The sequence below is a fragment of the Palaemon carinicauda genome, chromosome 15 (genome assembly GCF_036898095.1).
Source record: "Palaemon carinicauda isolate YSFRI2023 chromosome 15, ASM3689809v2, whole genome shotgun sequence".
NCBI lineage: Eukaryota > Metazoa > Arthropoda > Malacostraca > Decapoda > Palaemonidae > Palaemon > Palaemon carinicauda.
The window spans coordinates 59,108,449-59,128,073 of NC_090739.1; the positions used below are offsets into that span (position 1 = coordinate 59,108,449).

Sequence of the window (19,625 nt, forward strand, 5' to 3'; positions counted from 1 at the left end):
TAATCTTTCCTACCCTAAATATTTTTGTCTAGGAAATTTTATGAATAAAGCGGAGAAAACCTTCTATAACGTTAAGTTAAAGAAAAATAAGTCAATAAATAACATACTTTATCTATCATTTCCTGGAGGGTTTTAGATGTCCTCGTCTGAAAAATAAAGAACTAAATATAAAGGTCGTGCTTGAGTATAACTGCACATTAAAATATATTGATAAAAAGTAACTCTCGAAATGATAATGATGTAAAATGTAGTATTCCATGTTATGAATGTTATTTACTCTCTGTCGGCCAAAATCCTATAAGAACTAAACCACCTAAGACCGTAGTTTAAAATTGGTACGCAAATAATGCCTTGGCTGTCCGTTGGCTAAGATAATAAGCCATGTCAATAACTCTACCTAGATGAATATTTTGTAATCCATGTCAATTACCTGCACCAAATGTCAAATTCTTAATCTCAGCCATGGTCAGGTTTTGGTGATCTTGTATCATCCTCTTTTCCTAAATCCAACGTATCTTGGGTCATCAAGAAAATTACTTCATAAGGATCCTGTTTCAGGTATAAATACGATGTTCTTGTGCTTTTATTTCCATTTTAAGTCAATAGATGTAAATATAGACAAAAGAGCTATCTCAAATAATTTTCTTTTACTTTCGTGGCCAGTAGATAATATTAAAAAGCTTTAGTATCTGGCGCTTTCGTGCATTTTAATACGCACTCCTACAGAAGTATGTATTAAAATGAACGAAAGCGCCAGGTACTAAGGCTTTTTATAATTTCCTACTGGAGTTTAATCTATATCAAGTCACGTGATCCTTGTGACAGTAAAACACACACACACGCACGCACACGCACACACACACACACACACACACATATATATATATATATATATATATATATATATATATATATATATATATATATATATATATATATATATATATATATATATATATATATATATATATACCTATACATATATATATATATATATATATATTAATTTTCAAAGAACTTGAAGCTTTAATCATTTTACGAGGTAACGTTCTAGCTTATCATATCTTTTCTTGTCTTCAGGAATAAAGTTTAAAAGGAGAAGACGGAATGTGTAACTGTACTGCTCCTTTCATTGAACTTTTGGCGATAGCGGTTTTTGTCAATAACTAATGGGTTTCATCAGGGCATCTTCATAAAGAAAGAATTATATTTATATAATGGCAGTGAATTCATACAAACGAAAATGAGATGTGACATTTTTTTGATAGGAGAAACTTGTTTGATTAGAAATAAGTTTATTTTAACCATGTTGTGAGACAACTTTGATTGTGGCTGGGCTAAATGAGAGCGGAATTTAGAAAATGTTTGCTGGGAAAATCATTTATAAAATTGCAGTGTTATGTTTTATGAAATTATCTTTACAACTTTCATATACCGTAGTGAAAATACTATTCATGGCCATTTAATCTACCCCCAATGGTCTGTCTGTTTGTGTGTCTGTCTGTCTTCCTTCGTGTCTAAATGTCGCATTTTCCCATAAAGACCAACATTGAGACTATTTTTTTAATCACATCATTATCAATGAGCATGTCTAATTTTGTTGATAGTGTTGAGATCTTCTTATCGCTTACACCTCACATCAATCACCTATTTTAGTAGGCCTCAAAATGTCCTTCCGAGATGTAGATTTTAGATTAATGCAAGATCCGGGTAGGTTTTAAATCATGTGACCCATAGCTCTGTTGTTTAGGAGTTGAGAATAAGAGGCGACTCATGGATACATTATTATTCAACTGCTATTATATAATATCTTAGCATTTCTCATATTAGCTAGAATATTGGTTTACTAAACCAGGCCGTTGACTACAAAAATACAGCGACCGATTAACAGTTCACTATCAAGAATTCATAATTCTGTGTTGTGCAATGAAATCGAGTCTTTGTTGTTGGTCGTTTCAATAGTAAATTGTGCATCAAATGGAAATTAGTCTGACCCTATACCTCGTAGAGTCGTCTATGACGTAGTTAAGGCAAAGTGAAATAAATAGAAATTGACTCACAAGGTGTGTTTCATTCAGCAAGATACTACATCTGGTGCAAATGATGACGTGATGAAACTTCCATCTTTTAAATAATTAAAGGAACATTTCGCCCTAGGTATGATTCGTGCTGAATACATTGTTTCAATACAAATTATGTTTGTATATGAAAAGTTGAAAATTCATTATTATGAGTAAAATTTGCGAAACGTTTTTTAATTAAATGTTAAATGTTACCGAAGGATTAGAAACTTGAACAAACAAGTACTATCTGGCAGACAAACACTGCTGACTAAGAGAGAGAGAGAGAGAGAGAGAGAGAGAGAGAGAGAGAGAGAGAGAGAGAGAGAGAGAGAGAGAGTCACAGAAACCACATGTTGCTTGTTATTCCTCTCAGGGAATTCACAAATTAGAATCAGATGCGTTTTAATGTGATGTGTGACAAGTCAACTGTTTCACAGTGGAAGCTGCTCAGTCAGGAAGAGAAATGACAAACGCGTGCAGGGGTTTGAGAATGGTCATAACTCCTTTTGTCGACCACTGTGAGATTTCCCTTTTTCCTGTGTCTCACTTTCTCGTAACTGTTAGTGCTTGCGTTTTCTTAAGCAATGGTGAGTTATCAATGACTAACTTCTGCCGTTGCCTTTTTAATCTTCTGACCTTTTTATCTAACCTGAAGCAACCGCTTGGTTTGTTGAAGACGACTTTAAATTATTTGAAATGTAGGCTAAATGTGTCAAATGTATATTTGCATATATTCCCGTTTTGTACAGGTACTTGTTTTCAATTAAGCAGTTGATTAAGTGCATGCTATTGTTAATACTTCACTTTTGTACATTAAGTATTCGTGGAGATGAAATATATATTCCGTTCGATATGCAGGGAAATGTTTTTCACGAAAAGATTATTTCAGAGAGAGAGAGAGAGAGAGAGAGAGAGAGAGAGAGAGAGAGAGAGAGAGAGAGAGAGAGAGAGAGAGAGAGTGATTGTTCCAGCATGAATATTCAAATTTCATTTAATGTTTCTTCTGCTTCCGAACCATATAATCATGTTGTCGAACTTCTGACATATAAAGGTATGTTATTGATGTGGAATCAGTCTTATAGGAACAATTTCCATTTTCCGAGAGAATGTTAATCAGCCAATTTCTCATCTTGTTTTGCGAAACAATTTCATTCCAATTTTGTATGAAGCAAAAGCCTTTGAAATAACAAGTAGTTTTTTGCCTAAGAGATGAGCTCATGGGTCATAAATATCAAGCAAAGTTAAAGGTTTAATGAATGATTTTACTTGCGTATTCAGTGGCCTACCAATATACAGTAGGCCTAGGCCTGTGCTTTCTCCACCTTCAATGCAGAATAAGTTTCATTTTTTTTGGTGAATTCGAACTGCTAATCTTTGTGTGTGTTAATATCTATTCATTGTCAATTGGCGCAACGACAACCATGGTTATAGATGACAAACCTATTGAAATATTACTTAACCTATTTGCACCATTCTTTACGTCATTTTCCTACCCTCGTATTTCCTGGGATTCTTTTTACTTTTATCTTCCGTTCTCTCTTGCTAACGAATTCTTTTATTCTCTTCTTATTCTTGCTGCGTATTCCCTGTATCCTCTTCGTAAACCAGCTTTTTAACAGTTTTTGTTGTCTCAAGAGGTTGCTCCCACCCCCTTTATTTTCTCTTTACGGATCTTTTGTTTGTTTTGACGGAGAGAGAGCATTCCTACCTAGAAGACGGAGTCGAAGTTTCTTCCCGCTTTCCGCTAAGAAAACGAGACGGAGTTTGGCTGCCAAATGAAGCCGTAATAGCATTAATTGGTACGCGTATGTTATGCGTTCGCGCGCTCACTTACTTTTACGTGTGTTTATGAGCATTCAACGCATAGCTTCTGCGAATTCACTTATTATTATTATTATTATTATTATTATTAGTTGTAGTAGTAGTAGTTGTAGTAATATTTTGGGATGAGTGAAACGGAGAAGACGACAATTAGTGTTTCACATGATCTGGGACTGGAATGTTTAAATTTTCTATTATTATTATTATTATTATTATTATTATTATTATTATTATTATTATTATTATTATTATTATTATTATTATTATTATTACTGATTTTGGACAATGAGTAAAAAGGAGAGGACGAAGATTATTGTTTCAAATGTTCTGGGATCAGAAAGTTTGAATTTTCTATTTTAATTTGCATTTCAGGCATAAATAGATATGATCATGGCATTCTTGATGCTTAAAGGAGTTCTGTAAAATCGTAGTGATGTTTTGAACATCGAACAAAAATTTCTCTCATAAATCCTATTTGAACAATGAAGTCGATATGGATAAATAATTAGTGTTCCAACTGAAACATCCTTTATGGCTGAAAAAAAAAAAAAAAAAAACACACACACACACACACATTATATAAACAGCGGCAGTTGGGATACAGTTTTGACGGAAGCGGCTCACTTAGGAACTAATACAGCAGAAGTACTAAGGAAACGGACGAAAACAGCAGCCTCGAAAGAGAGTTAAAGTTTGGCGTCCTGCCCACCGTAGTCTATTGTGGTGGAAGGTTGAAGGAAGCCCTCCGAGCCAGTTATCCAGAGGGTGCTGAGGAGGCGACAAGTGCGTAAGTGTCGCCGCCTGTTACTTTGCAGTCATGAAAGAGTGGATTCGGTTATTCAGTGACGTTGTATCAAGAGCCTTTTACGGTCCTCGTAATCCACCTACTACCCAGCCGGATGTGCAAGAGAATGACAGAGGAGCGGTAGAAAGTCCTCCCAGTGGTTTGTCGTCCTCCTCGAGAGTGCAAGTACCAAAGCGTCCACCCACGCAGAGGACAGCTGCTTCCAGCCTACCTGTACCAGGTGCAGCTGCTGTTGTCTCATCCCCTTTGCAACCTAAATCTGGTCATCAAGCTTCATCCTCCTTATCTCTATCCTCTGTACTGTCAAAAGGAACAACAAATCCAGTGAATACTGTTTCTCAACCCAGTCACTCGTCACCACAGTCCCCATCTTCTATTTCCCACTCAAAACTGACAAGCGAAATAGATGCGGTTGCCTCTGCTTCTGTCAAACCCAAGTCGCAGGACAGTGCTTTGTCTGATACAGGGCAAGAAAAGGGAAGGGGCCGTGGACGTGGACGAGGGCGTGGGCGTGGCCATGTAGGTAAGGGCGGAGGATCTTACGATAGCAGTGGTTCCTCTTGCAGTAATGAACGAAACCGAGGGTCAGACTCGAAGGGTGCTAAAGGTGGCCAGCATCCCCCAAAGCCCTCATCAGCTTCATCATTGCCACCTCCATCTTCATCTTCAAATCATAACAATCGAAATTCCAGTTCATCAGCTCCTCGATCGAATCGACCTGGTTCGTGGCGTCAGTGGTCTGGTGCCCTCTCTCGCTCCCTCAGTCCGTCCAGAAAATCGTCCAAGCTTCCTGTAATCGACAGCGACGGATTTACTCTTGTACAACGACGACCAAAGTCCGGTAAATCTCTCCCCTCACCTCAAGGTCTTGATTTGGTTTATTTCAGTCAAAATGAAGAGGTTTGGGAAACGGACGAGGGAAACTATTACATAAACCCAGAGGGGAACCTAAGATTAGAATCTGAAGAATTTCGAGCCATTCCGAATGTTAGTAGCCATGTACATGACCACCAACCAGGAAAGTCTCAGTTGCCATCGATCCAAAAGCGACCTGTCTCCCAGGAGGCAGGAAATCATAACCGAAGCTCTCAGGCTAAGTCGACTGAAAATCTGTCATCCACAGAGAAGATCATACCATGTGACAAAAAGAGTAATTATTACGAAAATGTGGATATAATCAATGGTAAAGTTATACGCAAGGCTCTTCCGACAGGAGATAAGGAAAATACTCAACTCACTAACAGAGCTGTGATTACAAAACATTCAAAAGAAATTCAAAACTCTGAAGTGAAAGAAAAGGTTCCTAGTAAAGTGGATTCTGCTGTCAAGGTTGAGTCAATGAAAGGTTCCTGTCACCCCGAAGACCAGCAAAAAACGACAACAGAACTGAAAGCATTGGATCAATCAAGTCTCCTAAGTAAGTCATATGATAAACCAATAACTGCTGATAATGACAATTTGACTAATGATAATAAACCCAAAAAAACTAAACGGAGAAACAGACACAAGTCAAAATATGGAAGCCGTGATAAACTAGAAGAAATTGAACGAAACATGGAAGCTCAAATGGGTGTTCCCCCTAAAGAACTGCAAGTGACAGAAAACAGAGAATCCGATTACTTGCTTGAGCACTACCATGCCAGAAAAGCTAAAATACGAGACCCGCAGAAACCAGACTCTAAAACCCAGATAGAAGGAGACATGAGTCTTGATACGCAAATGCATGAAAATAAAAACTCATATGTTCATAATGGATTCCCCGATACTAAAATTGGTGTGAACGACCAAGCTGCTGCGTTTTCTGGGAAATTGGACTCGAAAAACGTTTTGCATGAACCTTCTGATAACGGTGACATGGATATCAAAGAAGAGGATATCCTCGAGGATTCTCAATTAAATACTGACCTTACAGATGACTATTACCGACTTGTCACAATAAAGGATGAAATCAGTGTCTGTGACCCGAATATCACTCAGGAATTTCAGAATGGAGAGACTGAACTTGCTGATCATAGTATCGTTCAGTCAGAGGACAAGGATGATCTTACTTTGTTAGTGAGTGAAAGTGACAGTATGACATATGAATCATTTGGTTCTTATGAATTAGAAACTCTAGATGGGTCCCTATTGAAAAAAGATCTCAAATCTTCGGGAGATGAAGAAGAGATTCATCGTATTTCAGCAAGTGACGATGATATACAGATGGACTTAAATGATGCTGGACAGGAAGACTCGGAAAATCTAGATACCACTGGTGAACCAGGTATAAACGAGCATTGGATTAAGGCGAATCGACTTGAAACACCTCTTGAAAAAGATGAAGGAAGGGAGAAGATGGAAGATCACCAAACACAGGCACTGACTGTTATTCATTTGGAACTAGATAGTAACGATGACAAGAATTGTACCGGGACGACAAAGGAAGATTTTCATGTTACTGATGAAAACTCATCCTCAGTTAAAATCGGAAGTCTCGAGATAAGTAGCAACAACTCCTATGAGAAAAAAGAGGATGACCTGAAAGACCAGCCTAGTAATTCTAAGCCTAGTACTTTTAATGGTGATATGAAAGACAATATAGAAATTGCTTCCGGTAAACAAGATAAAAAAGTTCCAGATGGGAGTCACAAGTCAATAAACGAAACTACAAAGGTGCATTTGAATTCTGATGCCCAACCACATAAAAGGTCATCCAAGAATAAGATGGGATTTGAGGATCTAGAGGCTAGTTCCCTTAGCAATTTGACAGAGGAAGAACTCTATGAAATATTAAGCGTGGTTGGCGATAGTGTTAAATACAAGAAAGAAAGAAGGAGAAAAGGTCTGGAAGATGGTGATGAAAAACCCAAGAGGCGTATGAAGAAAGTAAGCAGTGGAGAAGAAGGATCCGCGTCCAGAGAGGACAAGGGCAAAAAGCTCGCCAAAGACAAAAGTAAAGAAGAAGCCTGTCCCGATAACCTAGAGAGTGCCAAACACGCAGATAATGCAGAAAAAAATCGAACCTTCAAGGCGTATTACTCGAAAATGAAAGAGGAATGTCGAGAAATGATGATGGCAGAATGGAAAAGAATAATGGAGGAAGAGGAAATGTACAGAAAAGAGCAAGAAGAGAAAATTCGATTGGAAGAGGAAAAGATTAGGAAAGAGGAAGAAGAACGTCTTCTAAAAGAAGAGGAAGAACGAAAGAAAAAAGAAGAAGAAGAACGAATGAAGAGAGAAGAAGAGGAGCGCAAGGAAGCAGAAAAGAGGAAGATCGAGGAAGAAAAACGTAGAATTAAAGAGGAAAAAGAACTAAAGATAAGGGAGGAGCAAGAACGGATAAGGAGAGAAGAAGAGCGAGTGAGAGAAGAGGAAGAACGTATCAAAAGAGAAGCTCGAATGAAAATAATCGAGGAACAAATGAAACTCGAAGAGGAAGATCGGAAGAGGAGGGAGAAGGAGCGTCTTAAAAAGGAGGCTGAACAGTATTTGAAAAGAGTTAGAGATAAGTTGAAAAGGAAAGAGGAAAATGAGAAGAGAATGAAAGGGAAAGAGAAGGAAGATAAGAACGTTGAGAAATTAGAGGAAGAAAAAGAAGGTAAACATAAAATGAGTGAAGAAAAAATAAAACAGACAAGTACAGATGACGCAGAAACAGCTGATAATTATGCAACAGAAAGGGCAACAGGAGGTTCTAGTTGTAAAGATGAACAGACAATAGAAATTTTTAGTTGTAGAGATGAACAGACCACTGAAAGTTCTATTTGTAAATATAAACAGGTAAAAGAGGTTTTTATACATGAGGATGAAAAGGCAACAGAAAGTTGTAATTGTAAAGATGAACAGGGAACTGAATGTTCTAGCTGTATAGATGAACAGGTAACAGAAAATTCTATATCTACAGAATATTATTCGATAAAGGAGTCTAGTTCTAAGGATGAAGATGTAAAAGGGAAGTGAACAAAGAGAAAGACCTCTCAATGGAAATCTTATCACAAGATGACAACCCGTCAACTGAGAATTCTTTCCGTAAAGCGGGCGGCCCTAAAGAAAATTTTGATGAAATAAAGGCAAATGTAAAGTCTGAAGGAAACACACTGTTAGGCCCCGCCATAGAGAATGGAGACGTACGGGGGAAGTTAGAGATGCCAGAAAAGATGACCGAAAAGAGCTGTGGACCTTCTGACGTTCAGGAGCAACAGTCTGACATATCTTCTCTACGGGATATCATCGCTGCCAAAAAGAATAAAATAGCTCTACTTCAGAGTACTCTGCAGAGCTCTAAAGTCATTTTAAAGCATAGCGATGAAGAAGAAGGTGATACAGACGCGAGTGAAACAAAAGATGACATCATAGAAGGGGACGGCCCATGTGAGAGGCATCCATCAGAAGATAAAGGAAACCGACGACCCAGTCCTGAAGGTGCCGAGTGTCAAAATAGAAACTCGAATTTTGAAACTGCTGTATCCGATATCAGTGAAGGCGGTGTTAGAGGGATTATTGTGTGCAGCACGTTTAGCGAGGAGCAAGAGAAGGATGATACTGAAGTGAAAGACATCATCAAGGAAAACATTTCTGCTGAAAGTATAAAGCTGAATGAAAATTCCGTGACAGAAAAGCAACACACGGACAAAGAATTTGAAGTCATAAATACGAATGTTATAGTTGACTTTGTTGCTGATGAGAAGAAAGTTGAAGTTCATAAATCCTGCCAAGAGATTACAGAATATAAAGTTGGAGGTGGTGTTATAAATAAAAATTTTGAAAATAAAACTTCTACAGATGATTGTGCTCAAGTAAAAGTAGATGAAATAACCTGTGAAGATGACAGGAGGGAGAAGAAACGAAAAAGACACGAAGTGGAAGAACAAGAGATAAAAGAAGAAATGTTGAAAAGACTTAAACTTAAGTATGGGGAAGACTACAATGCAGATGAAGAGGAATTACGTAGGATGGCAAGGGAAGAAAGAAGGGAAAGGAAAAGAAAAAGACGTCATGAGAAAGAAATCAAGAAACAGAATCAAGAGACAGAACCAGAGAAAATCGATGACATGGAGGAAGGAAATGGAAGAGAAAAGATCGAGAATTATAACGTAAAACAGAAAATAATTGACCCAACGTCAGAAACATCCCAAAACGTGACTGACAAGAAAACTGTCACTGAAAAGAAAGATAAGTGCATTGTTAGCAATGCAGACAAAGGCCGTAAAGAACCTGAGAACCTCGAATTCTTAGTGGAATCTATTAAGGAAGAAACCCACAAAGACAAAAGAGAAGAGAGTGTTAAGGATGAAGAAAAATGTTTAAGGCAGGAAGAAACTTCAAAAGTGGCAACAGAAGAGTCGGAAACTACAGCATCAGTTAGAAGGAGAAAAAGAGAACCAAAGGAAGAGACTACAGGGGGTCTTTCAGAGACCTTTGCAGGGTTCTCAGGGTTCAACTTTATTAAGAAGTTCGAGGAAATTGTAGAGGAAAGGAGGAGGCGAAGGAGTAGACGCCTCGAAGAGGCAGAAAGCAATGAAGCATTGAAAGAACACATTAATCAGTCAGTTCGGAGGAGGAGCAGACAGTCACTTATTGATGAGACTAACACTAGCGTGGAGAATGACCAGTCTGTCAAAAGGAGAAGCCTACAGTCATTGGGGGAGGAGAGTATCCTGCCCCAACAATCAGAACAGCTTCCATCAGTTAATGATGAGGTAACATTAAGACGACGTCAGCAGACAGACGATGACAGCAGCCAAACAAGGAACTCCTCTGCAAATAGCAAAGATTACGAAGAGATCTTTGCGAGGAGGCAGAGGAAAAGACGAACCTTGGAAGGTGACAGCAGTCAAACGGAGGAGCGTAGCTCCTTGTACATATCGCAAGAATCTATTTGTTACGATGGCGGAGAGTTATCTGACAAGGTTTACGATGAAATCTTCGAAAGAAGGAGGCGTCTCAGGAGACAACGTTATGCCAACCTATACAAAATGGAAGGGTATCAAGAGGAAAAAGGAGGGGACTCGGTAGGTTCGGATAAAGAGAACACACAAAATCAAGAGGACCAGACTGATGCCCCTGACAAGATGCCCACTAGACTGTCACCTAGTAACTTGAAAGCCAAATCTCCTGTTGAAAGTGAAAGTGAGGACAGTGACAGTGATTCTAATGACTCCAGTAAGACAAAAACTAAGACAATTAGAAGACGAAGGAAAAAGACCAACAGCTTCTCTTTGGAGGAGAATATTCCAAAGGAAGGTGGAAATGAGGTAAGTACACCTGAAAGCGTGTAATTGTTACTAGATTACAAGGAAGAAATTTCATATGTAACTAATCAAAAACATTTAACTGTTTCCCAGTTCATATTTTACTCGCTTAGTAGGCTTATAGCCTATACTATATGATCAACTATATTATAGTGTTTCTTTCCCATGAACAAATATTGCATGGTATCCCTTGTTATCGAAATGTAATATCTTATACTGTAAACTGTTGTTATAGACTAAGATGGCCTATTACCAGAAAAGGTTCTTGTTCTTATTTAGGAAAGACATTATAAATACAGTAACACCTTTCTGGCCGAAAATAGTAGGGAAAAATCCGCAATCAATAATAGGAGTCTTCTCAGAGTACCTTTGGCTCTTATCTGCACCCTCTTCTTACCCTTCTGCTTGACCTCCATTCCCACCTACTTTTTTTCATCTTGGTGTCCAGCTTCATATAGCACAACGGCGTTGGTTTCTGATAGTTGAACTTATACTTTGAATCACACTGAGTCATTTAGGTCAAACCTCGATTAGTCCGTAGATCTATAATCATTGATGTTATCTAGAAATCATGCGAAGAGAAAGTTGAAATAAAGCGGTTTTTAAACATGTCACACAGGAAAATCATTCCAATATATTTTAAGAATATTGTCAAATTTGCAATAATAAATGATACACAGAAATCAAAACTGTTGCAACTATTTTAATCTAAAAGTCAAGGAATTTCAATGCTTTACTTTTTTTAAATAAAATTATTAAGAATTATAAAACGACTACTGATTGGTTGTAGGAGATATAAATTGTTACACAATCTATTTTGTACCTGTATTTAAGATTGGAACCATTTATATTCTGAGTAAGGTGGATTGTCTCTTCCTAAGCTAAAAATATATTTGTTTTTCGTGACTGTTTTTTTCTTATAATCCTATGCATAGAAAATGCATATCAAATAAAATGTGTCTTTATAGAACGAATTTAAATACACACACACACACACACACACACACACACACACATATATATATATATATATATATATATATATATATATATATATATATATATATATATATATATATATATATATATATCAAATAAGCCATATATTTTTGATACATTAATGTCTGGATTCTCTTAACGACCTAGGAATCAGAGCCCCAGGCGAAATCACACAAAGACAAGAGCTTGTGACCGGCCGGAAATCGAACCCTGGTCCGGCAAACTTATAGAGACAGTGACTACCACTTGGCCACGAAGAAATATAAAAGTCAATGACAATTCTGCTGTACTTATACTTGTCGAATTCAGGTGTTTTGTACTTAGAATTGAAATTAACCCATCTTCATCATCGTAGCTAATTGGTAGTTTGTTACTTGGCATTCGATTAATGATAAATTTTTGCACATTTAGACGTGTTTTTCATATTCAAATAAGCCATATATTTTTGATACATATATGTCTGGATTCTCTTAACGACCTCGGGATCAGAGCCCCAGGCGAAATCACACAAAGACAAGAGCTTGTGACCGGCCGGGAATCGAACCCTGGTCCGGTAAACTTGTAGAGACAGTGACTACCACTTGGCCACGAAGAAAGATAAAAGTCAATGACAATTCTGCTGCACTTATACCTGTCGAATTCTGGTGTTTTGTACTTAGAATTAAAATTAACCCATCTCCACCATCGTAGCTAATTGGTAGTTTGTTACTTGGCAAACATTAATCATTAATCGAATACCAAGTAACAAAAATCCCACAATTTTTGTGTGACAGAATTTTGATTTTCCTTCTTCTCCCTTTTTTGTGATTATTTTACGTCTAGACGAAGAAAATTGAGAAAAAATCCATTAAAAAAAGAAAAAGGAAAATCGAAAATCTGTCACACAGAATTATTTGATTTATAAAGTTTAGATGGTATGATCTTCAATACAATTGGTGTCATATTAGTGGAGGAAAATGTACCTAAATAAATCAAAAAGTTTTTGATCAAATGACTTGAAATTTTTATATGATGAAGGTATTATGTATGCATAAAACATATATAGAAATTGTGTATTTTGAATTATTAAAAAAAATGTATGACATAGTGAGCGGTCCCCTTAAGTATGGTTTCAATAAGTTAACGTGTATCTTCCTTTGGCCTTTCCTTCTTCCTGGGGTTTCGATAACGTAGGTACGGTCACTGATCATCTCCAAAATCCGGAATGGTCCTTGGAATTTGTTAGTGAGAGAGAATCTCCTTATTGGTAAGAAAACCAACAACTGTTGTACTACCGCAAACTGTCTGTCCTTAATTTTCATATCAAACCTTTTCTTCATTTTTCCTTGGCTTGTTTTCAGGTTTTCGAGGGAAAATTTTCTTATCTCACTCATTCATTTCTTATTTCGTTGCAGTACCTGGTTAACATACTCTTTAAGGTTAGATGAAATCTCTCTAATGCACCTTGGGTGTCCTGGTAATGAGCAGTAGACAATTGTTGCTTCAAATCCAATAGTTTCATTACGTCCTGAAACAATTTTGACATGAAATTTGTTCTTTGGTCGCTCTGAACGATTTCCGGAATATCAAACTTGGTAAGAATGTCTAAAAACTTCTCAGCGTTTACTTTGGCACTTATGTTCCTGATAGGTATGGCTTCTGAGTATCTTGTAACTGGCCACATCAAAAGTTAACATATATTCATTGCCTTTCTTCGTTCTCGGTAACGGTCTTACAATGTTGATCATTACCTTGCTGAAGGGTTCTCCTCGTACTTCAATTGGGTGTAAGGGAGCTTTCCTGATGTACTCGTCAAGCTTTCCAGCCATCTGACCAACGTGACATGCATGGCAAAACTAGCTTACATCTTTATGCATGGTAGGCCAGAAAAAGTGTTTCATAATCTTCTCCATCGTCTTCCTTATTCCCATGTATCCCGTCTCATGTGTTACAGCAATCATCTGTCTTCTGAGCAGCGCTGGAATTAATATCTGACAGTATATGCCCCATTTGGCATTCCCAGGGATATCGGCGGGTCTATGCTTCCTCATAAGCATTCCATCTTTGAGGTAATAACAGTTGGGAGACTGCTGCACCTCTGTCTCATTCACCTCACGGTACATTAATTCCATTAAAGTCGCATCCTTCCGTTGCAATCCTATCAGCCTATTCTGACTCTCTTGTCCTATTTCTAAGCCAGAGTATTCTATTTCTTGCATGTCCATTGCTTACTTGTCTTCCTGATCATTCATCTGTCGTTCTTCTTCGCTCGAGCTCTCTCAGATAATCCCCTCTTGCGTACTATCATGGGAAACCTCATCTATTGTAAATAAATCATCCAAGTTCATCGTTCCTTCGGTTTCCCTGTTTTCTTCTGCAGTTACTTTCTTTGTCATACTTCTAGTCGTCACACAACTAGGAAACAGATACAGGTAGTCCTTCTCAAGTTCAGTCGTAGGACTATACTTCAGGGGTATCTCTGTTACAATGGGACAAGGCACAAATGGCGCTCCACTAACCTCATTTCTCAGTAGGACTTCTACTCCTTCGACAGCCGATGAATCCTTTACCGCAAAATCAAAATGACCTGTCGCCAACTTGCATGACAGTTTCAAATGGCAAATAGGAGTAACCTCTAACACCTCCTATTCCCTTCAAAATGACCGAATCTCCTGTGAGAGACTGTTCCACCAATGGGTGTACACCTTTTCTTACCACACTATGATTAGATCATATGTAGCGTAATATCTTGACCGGGATCTGCTCGCTCCCATCCAGAGCGGCTAACATACCTTCATAAATATACGGTTTAAAGGCGTCCATGCTGTTTGGGGTTGTCCTGATCGTCGAGTAAACGTTAGCTGGCTTATTTTCCTTGCTGACCTTTCCTGTTTGATCCTTCATCTTCGTATTCTGTGGAGTTGAATTATCTTTAACCACTTGGGTGACTGCTTTCGGTTGATTCGACCAATAATCCTTACTGGTGTGGCCTGTTTTTGCCACACCTATAACAGATGATATTAATCTTTTGCATGCCTTTCACAACACCTGAAGGAGAACTATTCGACGATTGTTGCTGTGGTACTATTGCATTTTGTTTTGGAATAGCACCAGTGGTACTTCCGCTATAACTATTGAACTTGTTCCCATAGTTATTACTGAATTGGTTTTCATGGTTCGGCGAATACTTGACTCTTGGTCGGAATTACGGTTGAAACTTCATACCAGAGGTGAGGTTTACGACTGATAATATTATAATCTTCACTCAGCAAAGCGGCTCTATCAAGTTTCTTCTCCTTTCTCTCTCTCAAATACATTTGAATATGTTTAGGAATTCCTCGTAAATATTGTTCCAGCACTATCAGTTCTTCTAAATCATCCATCTCTCTCACTTTGGCAACCTCTATCCATCTCTTAGAACATTGTCGTACCTTATAAGCGTAATCCAGGAAAATGATTTTCTCGTCCTTCCGCAAATTTCGGAATCTTTCATTATAGTATTTAGGGGTCATCTGATACACAAGCAGCACACTCCTCTTAACTTCTTGATACTCCTTCTTCTGGTCTAGAAAAAGGGCTGGATACGCACTGCGTCCTTTTGTAATAAGGACACTGCAATAACACGACCATTTATCTTCTGGCCATTCCATCGTCGACGCGACTGTGTCAAAATGATCGAAGAACTCGTCGAGAGCTGCTTCCGTAAATATCTGAATCAACATTAAACACGGGATCGTGCATAGCAGACGTCACCCCTGTGTGAGTTGATGACAACCTTGCACGAGCATTCAACAGTTCCAATTCCCTGGTATGTCTTGCAATTTCTCTTGCTCCTTCTCTCTCTTTCTTCCAGTCTTGCAATTTTTCTTGCCTCTTCTTCCCGTTCTGGCATCATCTTCAACTTAATCAAATTCTCTTCTGCTGCAAGTTGTCTAATCTCACCCTCTGCATTCGTTTCTGCCTTCATTCCTTCAGTTTGTGGGTCATCTTATACTTGCTTCTCTACGAATTCGGCTTCAGCCTTCTCCAAAAGGTCGCGAGCTGCTGCAATATCTTCTTCTGGCAACTTTCCTCTGTTTATCAACGCTTCTAAGGCTAGACACTTGATTTGGGCTTTAATCATTTCACCATTTGCCTGGCCACCACATGCCATTAAAATAGCGAGCCACTGAGGTTTAGTTGGCTTAGTTTCTGAGAATTTCTGAACAATTGGGTTTTCCAATAACTCCTGTACATTTAATTAAGCCATCTTGTACTTTACAAAAAATTATACCACTCCAAAAAATATATCTTATCAATACACAGAGTCCTATCAATAATAATCTGATCAAACCTTTAGTAAAAGAAAAAAAAAAAACATGGCCCTGTTATCGCCGATATTTAAAACAGACATGCTCGATCCCAGGGTCTGGGCACCAAAAAATATATTATTGCGACTAGCGAATTACGTAAATTCCCAAGCTCCAGAACTCACCTGCTTTATATTACATAATTTGATACGCAATAAAAAACCTCCAAGCTCTGAGAATAATATGCAACTCCCAAACAATAATGTGTATGAACACTGAATATCTAAAAGGTCTCTTTACGTTACACTCAAAACAAAAACTGGGTGATTGCTTTACTTTTAATGTGACCTATTCTTAAATCAACCTCTTCGGTTCTTAGTCAGGGGATATGAGTTAAGCACTGAGATAAGTATTGGTGATCGAAATAATACCCACTTTACAAAAATTAAATATATTCTATGAGAATAACAAATTTAAAAAAATAATACTAAAAACAAATCACTCGAAATATTAAATCTGAACTTAAATCTTAGACTAAAACAAAATGATACTTCATAAAAATTATACAATTACTTGTTTCACTAGAAATTAATTTATGAAAATATATAATTTTGACAGTTAATGAAAAAAGTTGACACTTTAACTCTATAGAAAATAAATCAAATTTACACTTACATATACTTAACTGTTACTCATATTTCCTTTGGCTCACTCCAGGTTACCGAACGGTTAAGTAAAATAAATACTCTTCACTGTTTAACCCAATCTCACAGGGACAGTTACAAAAATTTATACTATAAAATGTACTTACATTAACACTCTACACTTTTAACTTAGACACAATAATATCACCAATGTTTGAACAACACTATACACAGCATATGTTGGAGAGAAATCACTATTCACGTTTGAGAGGAAAGCACTATTCATGTAATAGCTTGATAGAGGCTGGCGAAAGCACAAATCTTGTGGGATGTTAGGCTAGATCTCTCTGTCTCCTATGCATTGCTAAGGTCCTTACATATCAACTTAATTCATTCCAGAATCTTCCAGTTCGGCCGTCTGGAAGTGTGTGGGCATGGTCTAGGCAATGTCTATAGATATGAGGTCTTCTCAGGTAACCTTAGTGCGCAGATAGACGGATTGTGGGAGCCTGGTGGGTCAGATTGATGATGTCACTCTGGTCTATCCGTGGCTGAGTAAGCTGTGGAATTTCCTTAAGAAAATGAAAAAAAAAAAACCACGCTTTCTGCTTTTTTTTCAATCTTTTCAACGATTTTTATTCTATTCTAATAGGAAAACAAATTTAAGATTACAAATACAAAACTTTATTACATCAAAACAATCAAACAAATATTTGATGATGTACATAGCTGAAATTTATTGAGCATTAGACAGTTTAAATTCATAAATTAAAAAATTATTTACTGTTTACACAATGTATATTTCAGTTATGTTCTATATAACGATGCAAGGTTTTTCATTTTATTCAGCGCTTTTCTTGATGAATTAATTTTCATATTTAAAACACGAATTCTAAAGACTACGACATCTAACAAATAATTTAATCACTTCGTATGATAATGTGATATTGCTTATAAAATTCTTGCTAATTAAATCAGTCAGTTCATCTATAGCACTTTTTCCGGTTTTAAATATTTTCATCATGATGACAAAGAAACATTTTTTTTATTGATTTTAAATGTACCAAAAGTTCTTCGCTTGTTTGCACTAGTTTTCCATCTCTTGCACTTAAGGCACCAATCCATATGCCATCTTCCTTCATCACTGTAGTTCAAAGGAATTCATACTCAGGAAACTTATGAGCTATACAACCACCAACGTATTGTAAGCCTCTCTCCTCCATCACATTCTCTAATGCTTCTTTTTCAGTTTCAAATTCTACAATGTCATCTTTTTGCAAATCAGTACCAAATTCCACTGGCAAACAAAACAGCCTAGCCGATAGGCTCAGCTCTTTTTACATAGCAGTTTCATCATCTACGAAGAATGCACTTTGTTTAACAGAAAAACTGGAAAATGAAGCTGACGTCATCATATCACTACTGCAATTGTCAACGTTGCAGTTTGTATCCTAACAGTTTGCTGTCACTAATTTGGTGCTTAAATGCAACGAGTCATAGGTGTTGATGGCATGCACTAATCTGTCTTATGCATCCAAAAAGGTTATCAAGACCATCTCGATTTAGTCTATAAGTGAGAATATATGATATATCAAATTTAGCTTTGACCATTCTCAGTAGCTTCATTAGTGAACAGCAGGATATAATTAAACCTTTTTGGAAAGGTTAGAGTTTATTGCTTTTAATTACTTTCATTTCTTTAGATACTCGAATTATATCTTGCAACGTTCTATTCATCCAGAAGGCATTTCTTCATAGCTTTCTATCACGAGACACTCGATAATTGACCAAATCGAATCAGGTATCTATAAGTCTAATAAACTGACTTGTGGTTTCCCAATCCTTATCTCCAAGCAGACCTTTGTTACCGAAGTACTGAAGACATTTGTATGTTGTCTCGGACAGTAATTAACGTTCATGTGTTGCATACCCATAACACTGAAGTGCTTTTCAGAGAGTTTATGCGCTCTTCGTAGAACACTTCTAGTTTTTCATAATCAACTCCCTGACTGAATCAAAACAAGCAAACCTATCTCCTGTCATTACAAATCCACGATCAAGGAAATTATTCCTGATAAGTCCTTCTTGATAAGTTTCATTAGGTGTAGTGCATTGCTAAACACATGTTATCATCTACCGTGTTACAAAAGGCAGAATATTCTATATCAATGCCTAAGGAATTCCACAAACTGATGTTTAATAATTCTAATTCCCTAACCATGGCTTCTATAAGAAACTCAGCTTGCTCAACACAAATATTCAATTTAAAAAGATCTTTTTTAACGCTAGTATTGAAATTATAATAAATAACTTGTTTCCAGAAAGTTGTGAGTATTCTGATCATTGCACATTGTACTTTGGATTTAGGATTTTACAAAGGGTTGGCGTCATTATCCTAATTCCAAATTTGTACAACACTGCACTCGTCAAAGAAAATTACACATAGACGCTCGTGTTCTGCTATTGACTGACTAGATTTTTAATAAGTGGATTACCGATTCCAATATGCCATGTTCTACAGCTATCTTACGTGACCAGGATATAAAGTTGATAAAGAAGGAAAGCGTAATTTCAACTCGTCTCTTAAAAACTTTTAAGCGTAGCGTTAAGGCTTTGCTGGTATCAACGTCCTACCAAGTATTAATATTACTTCCAGTGACAATACATGCTACTTGCTTGGGTGAAAAGTATTTCTATAAATTATCTTTTGCTACAGCAGTTGCTGATGCATGTGTATCATTAAACTTAAGATACATAGCTGTTTTCTCTTTTTCCTAGTTTTCCTTTTTTTCCAC

The 19,625-nt window shown here is 37.2% G+C and overlaps 2 protein-coding genes across 2 annotated transcripts in view; both read left to right on the forward strand.

Moving 5' to 3' along the window:
- Nucleotides 1–4,620: 4,620 nt before the first annotated feature.
- LOC137654622 (uncharacterized) lies at nucleotides 4,621–8,628 on the forward strand. Its single transcript, XM_068388419.1, has one exon. It carries the CDS (start codon nucleotides 4,702–4,704, stop codon nucleotides 8,626–8,628), a length of 3,927 nt encoding a protein of 1,308 aa, XP_068244520.1. The 5' UTR covers nucleotides 4,621–4,701.
- Nucleotides 8,629–8,648: 20 nt separating this feature from the next.
- Nucleotides 8,649–19,625, forward strand: part of LOC137653984 (serine-rich adhesin for platelets-like) — a 390,705-nt gene continuing 379,728 nt past the window's right edge. Inside the window, exon 1 of the mRNA XM_068387619.1 lies at nucleotides 8,649–10,922. Within this exon, the coding sequence (XP_068243720.1) occupies nucleotides 8,649–10,922 (2,274 nt within the window). The remainder of the gene's footprint in view (nucleotides 10,923–19,625) is intronic.

What these genes read in the sequence shown, in the direction of transcription:
- LOC137654622 (XM_068388419.1), top strand. Translation starts at nt 4,702, where the DNA reads ATGAAAGAGTGGATTCGGTTATTCAGTGACGTTGTATCAAGAGCCTTT.